Source organism: Papio anubis, chromosome 8 (genome assembly GCF_008728515.1).
Source record: "Papio anubis isolate 15944 chromosome 8, Panubis1.0, whole genome shotgun sequence".
Lineage (NCBI taxonomy): Eukaryota > Metazoa > Chordata > Mammalia > Primates > Cercopithecidae > Papio > Papio anubis.
This window is the reverse complement of record NC_044983.1, coordinates 40518583-40531474: the sequence shown is the minus strand read 5'-3', so window position 1 is coordinate 40531474 and position 12892 is coordinate 40518583. Positions and strand designations below refer to the sequence as shown.

General features: G+C 39.3%; 1 protein-coding gene across 5 annotated transcripts in view; it reads left to right on the top strand.

Moving 5' to 3' along the window:
• Nucleotides 1-12892, top strand: part of KAT6A (lysine acetyltransferase 6A) — a 121690-nt gene that overhangs the window by 64711 nt on the left and 44087 nt on the right. For 3 of the 5 annotated variants that reach the window (XM_021942268.2, XM_021942269.2, XM_031669524.1), the window contains 5 exons: nucleotides 208-316; nucleotides 6356-6471; nucleotides 7380-7461; nucleotides 9918-10053; nucleotides 11365-11684. In XM_021942268.2, coding sequence (XP_021797960.1) covers nucleotides 208-316; nucleotides 6356-6471; nucleotides 7380-7461; nucleotides 9918-10053; nucleotides 11365-11684 — 763 coding nt within the window. Of the gene's footprint in view, nucleotides 1-207; nucleotides 317-6355; nucleotides 6472-7379; nucleotides 7462-9917; nucleotides 10075-11364; nucleotides 11685-12892 lie in introns of those variants that run through there. The other 2 variants (XM_031669525.1, XM_021942270.2) reach the window with 2 other exon arrangements.

Sequence of the window (12892 nt, the reverse complement as noted above, 5' to 3'; positions counted from 1 at the left end):
GAATGGTCATCACAAGGACCATTGTGATGTAAAGGCCCAGGCAGAGCAGGCTTTGTAAAAACTCACCTACTTAGTTGGAATTTAGGAGAGTAATAACAATTGTCCTAAACTTACTCTGGTAGGAATTTAAAACTATAATTTTGATGTCTTTATGGTAATACTAAATAAAAGTATTAGTACTGGAATGAATTGTGTTTTTCTTCACAGCCGGTTGCTGAACCAATCCCCATCTGTAGTTTCTGTCTTGGTACAAAAGAACAAAACCGAGAAAAGAAGCCAGAGGAACTCATCTCCTGTGCCGATTGTGGCAACAGTGGTATGTGATTTCCTTCTGTTTTTCTTCTAAAATGTGTTATGAAGGCAAGCAGAAAGTATGTTGACTTGAGTTTGTGTCCTTAATCCTTAAAATTAATACAGTCATACATCTTTTAATTATGGAGGATACGTTCTGAGAAACATGTCCTTAGGTATTTTAATCATCATGTGAACATCATCGAGTATTGTGACACAAACCAAGAGGGATGGCCTAGTACACACCTGGGTTATATGGTGTAGTCTGTTGCTCAAAGGCTCAAAGCTGTACAGCACTGAATGTTGTAGGCAGTTGTAACACTGGCGAATATATGTGTATCTAAACATATCTAAGTATAGAAAAGGTACCATAAAATTACAGTAGTATGACCTTATGGGACTATAGTCATATGTTGTCTGTTTTTTTTTTTTGTTTGTTTGTTTTTGAGACAGAGTCTTCCTCTGTCACCCAGGCTAGAGTGCGGTGGCGCGATCTTGGTTCACTGCAACCTCTGCCTCCTGAGTTCAAGCAATTTTCCAGCCCCAACCTCTCAAGTAGGTGGGATTACAGGTGCCTGCCACCACACCCGGCTAATTTTTATATTTTTAGTAGAGACAAGGTTTCACCATATTGGCCAGGTTGGTCTCAAACTCCTGACCTCAGGTGATCTGCCTGCCTTGGCCTCCCAAAGTGCTGGGATTACAGATGTGAGCCACCACGCCCGGCCATATGTGGGCTGTATTTGATTGAAACGTTATTGTGTGGTGCATGACTGTATTTTAATTTGATTATGGTTTTAGGTAATTGAGATGAGCTTCTGCACTAGGGAGGGATTTGAATATGTAGCTGAAATATGTAATTCAGTTAATTTAAATCAGGTCTTAGTTTTTTTTTTTTTTATATAAAACACTTTCTGTGGGGTTATTTTTTCCTGTTGGTCTTTACATTTCAGTATTTAACATCTGCTTAAATCACAGCAATCAGTTTGAAGTTATTGCTGGTTTCTTTAATAATCTCTACTTAGTCTTTCTTGATTTATGCCTCAGGCTTGATGAATTGAACCAGGATGATAACAGATTTGTTTTTCTTGATGGAAACTTACATATGTCACATTGGGAAATAGTGTTGATACTGCAGTCTAGCGAGCAATGTGAAATTCTAGGCCCTAAGAAAGATTTTGCAGAATCTTCTAATTTGCCAGTTCCAGAGATATTCTTGCTCTATATTTCAAGAACTCACAAGATTGGCTGGGCACGGTGGCTCACGCCTGTAATCCCAACACTTTGGGATGCTGAGGCGGGCAGATCACGAGGTCAAGAGATCGAGACCATCCTGGCCAACATGGTGAAACACCATCACTACTAAAAGTACAAAAATTAGCCAGGCGTGGTGGTGCGCACCTGTAGTCCCAGCTACTCGGGAGGCTGAGGCAGGAGAACTACTTGAACCCAGTAGTCAGAGGTTGCAGTGAACTGAGATGGCATCACTGTACTCCAGCCTGGCGACAGAGTGAGACTCTGTCTCAAAAAAAAAAAAAACTCACAAGACCTTACAGGAAGGCCTTAGCAAACTAGCGTTATCTTTGACCATTGGCTTAATTTTCAATGTTTTACAGTGATAACAACCATGATTTAGCTCAGAAAACAGAAACCACACTAGATACTTCAAGAGGAAGGAAGGTAAATATTGGAATTAGGTGTTTGTGAAATCGTCGTCAGGGCTGAAGAGGCAAGCTGGAGGTTGGACTTTAAGGACTGACTCTGGGTGCATTGCAGAACTGACCCAGCCGAGGAGTCACTGTGTCTGCCTCTATGTGGAAGAGGTGGAAGCAGGAGGGAGTCCACTGCACAACAGTTGCACTCTGTAGTTGGTGCTGAAGTGCTAAGTTTGGCCATCATTACAGTAGCTCTGGATATCCACGAGGGAGAAGCGTAGATACAGTTGTTTCCATGACTTTGCTTCTCATTAGAAAATAGTATTAGGAGGAGGATGATCTTTGCTTTGTTTTTGCCTTTCAAATATCCCTGGAGAACACATCCACTTGTCAGAACTTGGAGCCTAGCTTCAAAGGAGTCTAAGAAGTACGATGTTTTAGCTTTTCAGTTTTTATGCGCAGTAGAAAGTGAGAATAGATCTTGAGTGCTAGGTAATCATATTCAGCGTGCTATCACAAACCAAAATGAACTCTGGATGGATTTAATAGTTAAATATAAACCATAAATCATAAAAGATTAAATAAAAATATAATGGCATGCCATACAATGCAGTGATTTTCAAATCCCCCAATTAAAACCCAAATATATGAAACAGAATGAGTTGTTCTAGGTGGGGTGGGATTGAAATGGAGGAGAAGGGAGTGTTGTGTTTGCAGCCCTACCTTCTAAGTAGCATTATATTTGAGGTGGTCTCTGTCTCTCTAAGCTAAGGATGAGTGTAATTTGAAAACTATTACTGTAGTGGTAACATGTTTTTTTTGAGACAGAGTCTCACCCAGGCTGGAGTGCAGTGGCACGATCTTGGCTCACTGCAAGTTCTACCTCCTGGGTTCACGCCATTCTCCTGCCTCACCCTCCGGAGTAGCTGGGATTACAGGTGCCTGCCACCACGCCCGGCTAATTTTTTGTGTTTTTAGTGGAAACGGGGTTTCACTGTGTTAGCCAGGATGGTCTCGATCTCCTGACCTCGTAATCTTCCCGCCTTGACCTCCCAAAGTGTTGGGATTACAGGCGTGAACTACCGCGCCCGGCCCCTGTAGCGATAACTTTTAAAGAAATTGTAGAACAGTTAACTACTAGTTATCTGTTGCTGCAGAAATAAATTACTCTAAATCTTAACAGCTTAAAGCAACAAAACATTTTTTACTTCATATTGTTTCTGTGGGTCAGGAATTCGGGAGTTGCTTATCTGGGTGGCTTTTGACTTGGTATCTTTCATGAGATTGCTGCCAAGATTTTAACTGGTGCTGCAGTCATCTGAAAGCTTCCATGATGGCTCATTTACGTGGCTGGCAAGTTGCTGCTGCCGCGGGTCTGTCGACAAGAAGCTTCAGTTCCGTGCCATGTGGACATCTTCACAGGGCTGCATGCATGTCTGCAGTGTGGCAGCTGGCCTCCCCTGATGGGTATCTGAGAGAGAGAGAGTGAGGTGGAATCTGCAGTGTGTTTTATAACCTGGCCTTAGAGTCACACTGTGTTATTTCAGCAATACCTTCTTGGTTATGCAGATCAACCCAGTTCATTATGGGAGGGAGCTGTGAGAGTATGACTAGCAGGAGGCAAGAATGCCTAGGGAGCAGCTTGAAAACTGGCTGTCACAATAGCCAAAGAAGAACAGCATGGGCATAGCTGGATATATGAACATTTATATTTTCTAAATTAACAAGTAACATACCTAAAATAGAAAGAGCAAGAATAATTTGGGGAAAATAACTGCTTTAAATATGGCAAACGGCCAAAAGCTGTCTAAGTATAAAGAACATGTTTACATTTCTAAACATAAAGTCCAAAGAGCAGAGCCTGTGAACTGGCAATTTATAGGAAAGAAAACTAGTTGAGCCTATGAAAAGTGTTTTACTCAAGTAATAGTAGGAACACATACCACAGTAGCAGTGAAGTATCATTGTATAGCATTTATAATAATCACAATTGAAAGATAACAGACCTAGAGCTCATGTAATTGTGCTAAAACACTTGTTCTTTTGCTGGTGGCACTGTATATCATAGTTTTTGGAAAATGTTTTGGCAGTGCATATCAAGCTATAAAAATGTTTAATTCATTTAACTAATCAATTCCACTTTTAGGAATTCATTCTAAGGAATTAAAAGAAGTAAAGGATCTGTGAACATGAAATAATTAATTTTAGTGTTCCATAGTCTCAGTAGTATTTAACAATAGGGAAATGGTTATGCAGGTTATAGTGTATCAATCAGTGGAATATGATCAGTTTAAGGAATATAAAGTTTACTTAAATAAAAATTTAAAACAAAACAAAAACTGTAAATATGCTAAAATTACAGTCATGCAGAGCTTTCAGCTAGTTTAAACAGGAAAGTCTAACATAAAAATGGCCATTATTCTAGGATGATAGGACTATGGGTGAAATTTTCACACCTTTTGGATTTTCTTTCAGTGTTAGTGATATTTTGAGAATAAACTTGCTATCTCATAAAAATGAAAATCCTTTGGGAATAGAAAAGAGAGGAGAAGATGATTTAACAAGCCCTTTCTCTCACCAAAGAAAAATAAGCACAACCAACTTTTAGAGGAGAGGGACAGTCTTTTCAGAGTTGAGGGGAAATTGACTACCCTTAAGTTTTGAGAATCACACTGATAACTAACTCTTGGAAGAGGAAGCATTTTTTTCCTCTTGCTATTCATTCTGAGCACAGTAGAAATACTGCTTTTGGTTTTAGTTTTAGCTTGCATGCCTTAAATTGTGAGCAGATAACTCTAAGTGATAGGATTTTTATTATATGCAGGAATCCCCCTTATTCTTGGAGATTTCAAGACCCACAGTGGATGCCTGAAACCTTGGATAAAACCGAACTCTGTGTATATGGTGCAATGTTTTTCCTTGTGCATGTGCATACATACATGCGATAAAGTTTAATTTATAAATTAGGCACAGTAAGAGGTTAAGAATAATAGATAACAAAATAGAACAATTATAACAACATGCCAGCATCACTAGTTTTGTGCTTTGGGACCATTATGAAGTAAAATAAGGGTTACTCCAACACAAGCATGATAATAACACCAGCATGGTGACACCAGTGACAGTCTGATAACCCAGACGAACACTAAGTGACTAACAAGTGGGTAGTGTATGCAGTGTGGGTGATTGCAGCCCAGCTGGGACAGCAGATCTCATTGTGCTACTCAGAACAGTGCCCAGCTTAAAACTTAGGAGTTGCTTATTTAATATTTTCATACTGCAGTTGACTATGGGTAACTAAAACCTCAGAAAGCAAAACTACAGATAAGGGGACTAGCTGTATTTTTCAAATTACAAAGTAACACGTTATCATTTGAAAAATGACAGCACAGGCCGGGCGCGGTGGCTCACGCCTTTAATCCCACCACTTTGGGAGGCTGAGGCGGGCGGATCACGAGGTCAGGAGATTGAGAGCATCCTGGCTAACACGGTGAAACCCCGTGTCTATTAAAAATACAAAAAAATTAGCCAGGTGTGGTGGCAGGCACCTGTAGTCCCAGCTACTCGGGAGGCTGAGGCAGGAGAATGGCGTGAACCTGGGAGGCAGAGCTTGCAGTGAGCCCAGATTGCGCCACTGCATTCCAGCTTGGGTGACAGAGCAAGACTCCATCTCAGAAAAAAAAAAAAAGACAGCACAAAAGGGTATAAACTGAGACATAAAATCCTTCTTGATATATATAGCTCAGTTTTCTAGGATGTTATCAATGTAAACAGCTTTTTGTATGTTATATCAGTAATCATATATGAACTTTTCTCATATGAACATATATGTATTCATTCTCGTATATATCTCTCTCTCTCATTTTTCAGAGAGTTGTTCCAGTAGCATTTAGAATAGCCAGTAGCCAGTAGCCTCTTTAAACTACATGTCATTAGTTTAGAATAATTGCTAATTTAGACTTGGATTATGTCTAGATAATTTGTAAAGCACTTAATTATATATTTGCAGAGAGACTAAGCCACATTAAAGAAATACTCCCCAAATTTCTTTGAGCAGTACAGAGGCATTAATTTAGGGTGGTCAGTTGATATAGACACACACACACACACACCCCGGCTATGTACAAACATAATGCTTTGATGTAGGCTTAATAAATGTTTGGAGTTTGTCAAGTTTTTTTAATAATCAGATTGTGGGGAGGGTCCTAGCTTCATCTTTAACATTAATAAAACTGAATTGTGGTGCCAAGTCCTGATGAGAAATGTGTGGCAGGCTTCCTGGAATATCTTACTTTATTTGATATGTATTTTGTATTTAAGATGATTGCCTTTTTCTACATCATTTCTTTAGTACAATAGCAAAATGCTTCTTGATTGTTTTCATTCATGAACATTCTCCCTCGTATTAGGCCATCCATCCTGTTTAAAGTTTTCCCCTGAACTAACGGTTCGAGTGAAGGCCTTACGGTGGCAGTGCATTGAGTGTAAAACGTGCAGCTCCTGTCGAGATCAAGGCAAAAATGCTGTGAGTATCTTTACCTTCTAATATGGGTGTTTCATTTAGTAGTAGAATGTACGACCAGCATTTTCATCTAAGTATGACTGGTTATTTTTCAGACACTTGGTCCAGTAGCATTTAGAATAGCCAGTAGCCGCTTTAAACTACATGTCATTAGTTTAGAATACTTGCTAATTTAGATTTGGATTATGTCTAGGTAATTTGTAAAGCACTTAATTATATATTTGCAGACAGACTAAGCCACATTAAAGAAATACTCCCCAAATTTCTTTGAGCAGTACAGAGGCATTCATTTAGGATGGTCAGTTGATATATTAATTACAAATCACCCTTTTTCTCATTATTAAAGTAGACAAGGGTTAGCTTATTTCTGGTTATTGGATATTTGAAATTAGTGGAACTTTAGCTCTTTGTCAAAGATTGGCTGGAATATAACTTTTTGCTAACTCTGTCTGTTTACATAGTTAATGCAAATTAAGGAAACTTTTAATGTTATGGTTGCTCTTTTTTTTTTTTTTTTTGTTAAGATGGAGTCTCACTCTGTCGCCCAGGCTGGAGTGCAGTGGCACGATCTTGGCTCACTGCAACCTCTGCCTCTCTGGTTCAAGCAGTTCTCCTGCCTCAACCTCCTGAGTAGCTGGGATTATGGGCACGTGCCACCACTCCCGGCTAATTTTTGTATGTTTTGTAGGGGCGGGGTTTCACCATGTTGGTCAGGCTAGTCTCGAACTCAGGACCTCGTGGTCCACCCGCCTCGACCTCCCAAAGTGCTGGGATTATAGGCATGAGCCACCGCGCCTGGCTCGTCTGTTTTTTTTAAGATCCCTGAAGCTTTCCAGGTTTTAGGTGGTCATGATCCTAACATGTTTCTGCTTCATAAGGTTAAGCGAACTGTCCTTTCTTTTTTCTGATAGGATAACATGCTCTTTTGTGATTCGTGTGACCGAGGTTTTCACATGGAGTGTTGTGATCCACCACTCACCCGTATGCCAAAAGGTGAGAAATACTTTCTGAAATCAAACTGGGAATATAAAGGAGTATGTTAGTGAAAGCACATTTTATCTACTTTGTTAAATGAAATAATAATTGGATCTTTCTTTTTGAGGTTGTGTAAGTAGGAAGAGAACTGTCACCTTAAAAGGTGGGGATAGTCTTTCTGATTAGACATCTTAACATTCTTATATGATATGGATTTATTATTATTTTCAATATCTAGGCATCCATGAAGGGTGAAGTGGTTCATTTATACATATTTGCTAGTCTCTAGCTAGAAGATAAAATACTTGCCTTAAATATATCTTGAAATATCTCTTTATTGAAAGGAGGAAATAAAATAGTATTAGGTCGTGTTGAATATATCACTGCTTAGCACTTTTGAGGGCTCTAAAACTATAGAGATATGGTTTATTCAGAACTTAAAAACCTTTTTATGAAATACTTTATGAAATAAAAAGTTTATATATGTGTGTGTGTGTGTGTGTGTGTGTGTGTATATATATATATATATATATGGATGAAATACATTCTGAACAAATAAATGTCCAAATTGTAAGGGTGCAGCTTAATGTTACTCTCTTTTGATTCCTGTTCATTAAGAGGTATTTAGTTTGGGCACAGCTGCCTCATGGTTGGACGTCCATATTCATATGCTTGTAATTTCTTTTAAAAAAAACTTCAGCCAGTCACCCCTTTTTGTCCTATCACAAATTCCATTTTAACTCTGATTTTATAATTTATAGGCTTCTTAAGTAAAATGCCTATAGGATATTTCATAATATTTGTTTGGAAAAAGTCTTCCAGTGGATAGGAAAGGACTTAACCGTACTTTGTAGCCATGTTAACACTTTAGGTTTTTACTTGAATTCAGTTATTCCACCCCCTCACTCATGGAGTGTCACTCTGTCACCCAGAATCTTGGCTCACTGCCGCCTCCACCTAGCAAGTTCAAAGCGTTTCTCTGCCTCTGCCTCCCATGTAGCTTGGTTTATAGGCGTGCCACCACACCCGGCTAATTTTTGCATTTTTAGTAGAGACGGGGTTTTGCCATGTTGGCCAGGCTGGTCTTGAACTCCTGGCCTCAAGTGATCCGTCTGCCTCGGCCTCCCAAAGTGCTGGGATTACAGGCGTGAACCACTGCGCCCAGCCTGAATTCACTTACTGATTGTTACTTTTTGAAAAATCTTAAATTTATAAGTATTAAAAAATAAATACTCACTTTTTCCACTTACATAAAGTCTGAGCAAGGGGCCTTCTAAGAGTCCTTCAAGATAAGAAAGTTTTTTTTTTGTTTGTTTTGTTTTTTGGAGATGGAGTCTCCCTCTGTTGCCCAGACTGGAGTGCAGCGGCACAATCTCAGCTCACTGTTCTCTGCCTCCTGGGTTCAAGTGATTCTCCTGCCTCAGCCTCCTCAGTAGCTGGGACTAGAGGCGCATCACCATGCCCAGCTAATTTTTTTTTTGAGATGGAGTCTGGCTTTGTCTCGCCCAGGCTGGAGAGCAGTGATGCAATCTCGGCTCACTGCACCTCTGCCTCACGGGTTCAGGTGATTTTCCTACCTCAGCCTCCCGTGTAGCTGGAACTACAGGCCCATGCCACCATACCTGACTAATTTTTTGTGTTTTTAGTGGAGACAGGGTTTCACCATGTTAGGATGGTCTCGATCTCCTGACCTCATGATCTGCCCACCTTGGCCTCCCAAAGTGTTGGGATTACAGGCGTGAGCCACTGCGTCTGGCCTGCAGCTAATTTTTTTTTGTAGAGATGGGGTTTCACCATGTTGGCCAGGCTTGTCTCAAACTCCTGACCTCAGGTAATTGGCCCACCTCAGCCCCTCAAAGTGGTGGGATTACAGGCATGAACCACTGCGCCCAACCAAGAAAGATTTCCTTAGGACTCTATTCCTGTGTGGTTAACTTCTACAAAAGAGATTATATAGCAGCTTTAGGCAGGAAACTTTTTTTTTTGTTTTTTTTTGAGATGGAGTCTCACTCTGTCGCCCAGGCTGGAATGCAGTGGTGCGATCTTGGCTCACTGCGACCTCTGCCTCCCGGGTTCAAGCAATTCTTCTGCCTCAGCCTCTCAAGTAGCTGGAACTACAGGCACATACCACCATGCCCAGCTAATTTTTGTATTTTTGGTAGAGACAGGGTTTCACCATGTTGGCCAGGCTGGTCTTAAACTCCTGACCTCAGGTGACCCACCCGCCTTGGCCTCAGTGGACTTCAGGTGCAGTCAGTGGACTTCAAGTGCAGACTTGAAGGTGTATGTGAGTCTCTTCCAATTATTTGTAGAATTTTGTGTGTATATGTTTTAATGTTTATTTTGGGTGGGGGGGGGCGGCATTCATCAGATTTTCTAATGACAATCTTTTACCTGAAAAAGTTAAGATTCTGTCTTACTTTTAGTATATTTATGTCTGTCACACTCGTATGTGGAATTTTATTTTTTTATAGGCATGTGGATATGTCAAATATGTCGACCTAGGAAAAAAGGACGAAAACTTCTACAAAAGAAGGCAGCACAGATAAAACGGCGTTATGCTAATCCAATAGGACGTCCAAAAAACAGGTTAAAGAAACAAAACACGGTGTAAGTTGTACTTGTGGCAAGGTGAGGGGAGAAAAGGATAGGGTCTTCTCTATAGCGTAGGATTCACTTGTTTTCTCTATGAAAAAACTTTTCCATTGTCATATCTGGCAGTTTTGTATAATAATAATGGCTAACACTTACTGAGCCCTTAATAAGTGCCAGATACTGTTCTTAGTGCTTTACATGCATTGAATTGTTTAATTCTCCTAGCAACCCAGTGAAATATAGCTGCTGTTGTTAACTTTCGTTTTTCAAAGGAAGAAACTAAGGCATAGTACATGTTGAACTGGGATGAAAATCCAAGTAGTCTGACACCAAAGTCTGACTCTTAACCATTGCCTTATGTTGCTTCTCTTATATAAAAACAGGAAAGAAAAAGTTGTTACTGTGACATTTCACATGTCCCTCTCCTGATCTTGTCTCAGTTGTTAATATCTATTAGGTGTACAAACCACTGGATAGGTTCTTCCTGTTGAGGTGATGGCTAAGTCCCATTTTTGTGTTCTTGGAATGTAAAATAATTTGAATGTTTTCATCTATTAGCAGAAATCAGAAATTGTGGACTAGAAAGCTGGGCTGTGTCTGGAGGAGGTGGGGCAAGATTCAGAAGCTAGTTTTGTCCTTTTAAAAATATCTGTAGTAACTCACCTTTGATAAATATGTAAATATCTTCAGGCTCGTCAACCTCCCTTTATTCTCAAAAGTTTTACTTACCTTTTTTACACGTAAGACTATCTTGAAGGTGATATAACTGAAATGAATGGGCATTAGCAACCTGAAGTGTGCAGAACCGGTACTGTAGTCTGTATTCAAAATCTTAAATCCAGCTTTGATTTTCCTATAAAATGATCTTTTGATTCCCGGCCTTCAAAGAATAACCTGGCCTTGTGTTTTAGAGATAAAAGTATAACTTTGAGTTGGTGCAGAGATCACAGTGTAGTAGAACTTTATACCTGGAAGGATCTTAGTTGTTCTTAGTCCAGTTCTCATTTTACAGATGAAGACGTATGTTTAGAAAAAATGTGATTTGTCCAAGTTGTACAGCTAGTAAGAGAGAGAGAGTTATGACTAGAACAAGTCTTCTGACTCCTGGCCTATAATTCTTTGCACTATAAGTAGGCTTCCTGGAAATAGATGTTTCTAATATTTAATTTTCATTCATAGAGTACTATTTATAGTTTGCAGAATATTCTTAAAAATACAGATTTTAATAAAGGTATAGGTTACTTACTAATTGTATGTTGTGTATTAAATAGGAACCCTATAAGTATCTTTTTTAATAGTTACCCTTTCTCCTGTTTAATTATTTAGATCAAAAGGTCCCTTCAGCAAAGTTCGAACTGGCCCTGGAAGGGGTAGGAAACGAAAAATGACTCTTTCCAGCCAATCAGCATCATCATCATCAGAAGAAGGATATTTAGAACGGATAGATGGCTTGGACTTCTGCAGAGATAGCAGTGTCTCCTTGAAGTTCAACAAGAAAACCAAAGGGCTCATTGATGGCCTTACCAAATTTTTTACCCCTTCCCCTGATGGGCGGAAAGCTCGTGGGGAAGTGGTGGACTACTCTGAGCAATATCGAATCAGAAAGAGGGGCAACAGGAAATCAAGCACTTCAGATTGGCCCACAGGTAAGAGTTTAGAACAAACTTAGAAACAAATAGTATTCTGTACATGTATTATTTGGGATAACACTAATTATCTATAATAGATTTATATTTGATTATAAAAAATTGGTTATATAATATAAGAACACATTGAAAAAAACATATAGATGATACTGAGGTAGTAACTATGGCAGAAATTTAGAGGATAGAGATAAAGTTGCAGAATGGGACAATAGGAACTCTTAGGCAACAGGAAGCTGCTTTTTTATAGAAGCGCAGAGAATCTGCCTACAGAAACTTGGGGTGTAACCTTGAGAATTACTTTACATTTCATAAATTACTGAAGAAATCATATGGTGAATGTTGTGATGCCTGCTTATTCCAGGAAGGAAACTGGAAAGAATAGAGCTGGGTAAAATGCTGTTTATCTAAGCATAAAGAAAAGACCAAAATATATGCAGATGTGATGAGGTCATTGACTTTTCTACTTCAGATCTTGACAAACATAGTTGTAAGTCATGGATTGCACTTAAAAAGGGAGAGACAGAACGACAGCTCCAGGCTGCTTGTGTATCAGGCTACGTTCCCTAGTTTTCAAAGTAGAAAACATCTGTGGAGAGGACTTAATGATGTAGCAGATCATTCAAATCAGAGGATAAGAATTTGATTAACTGTCTAATAAATTAAAGCTTAAAATAGCCTTATTGCTGAGCCTTGAATTTAGAGAAACTAACCCTGTGAAGGAAGTAGAAAGGGCTTGAAGAAAGTAGAATGAGAATGAACTCCTTTGGATCACAAAGGCCAGAGTTGTAGTGTCTCATCTACTGCAAGAGAATTCCCTGAGCTTGGTTTCCTCCCTGAATGTCTCCTCGGTGAGGGAGAGTGTATTCACTGCGCTCATTCCTGCTTTCATAACTAGTTGATTGTCCAGTGCAGGAGAGAAAGTCCTTGTAATTGTTAGAGTCCCCTTTGTATGCTTTATTGATTGGTCTTTCACCATAGTGATGATCAGCTAATTACTCTTTAAGCATTCAAGACTCTTCATGTCTTTATCAGCCTGCAGATAAGCTCTGGGTCTGAGCATGTTTATCTAAGAAAATATGCAATCCGTTTAAACTTGGAAAGAATCTCAAAGTAAATCCTAATGAAAGACATTTTTGAATTAACCTTTTGTACTGGAGATGGTTTATTAGAAAAATTACTAGAAAGCTTTTGAAATAGAAATTGTTAGA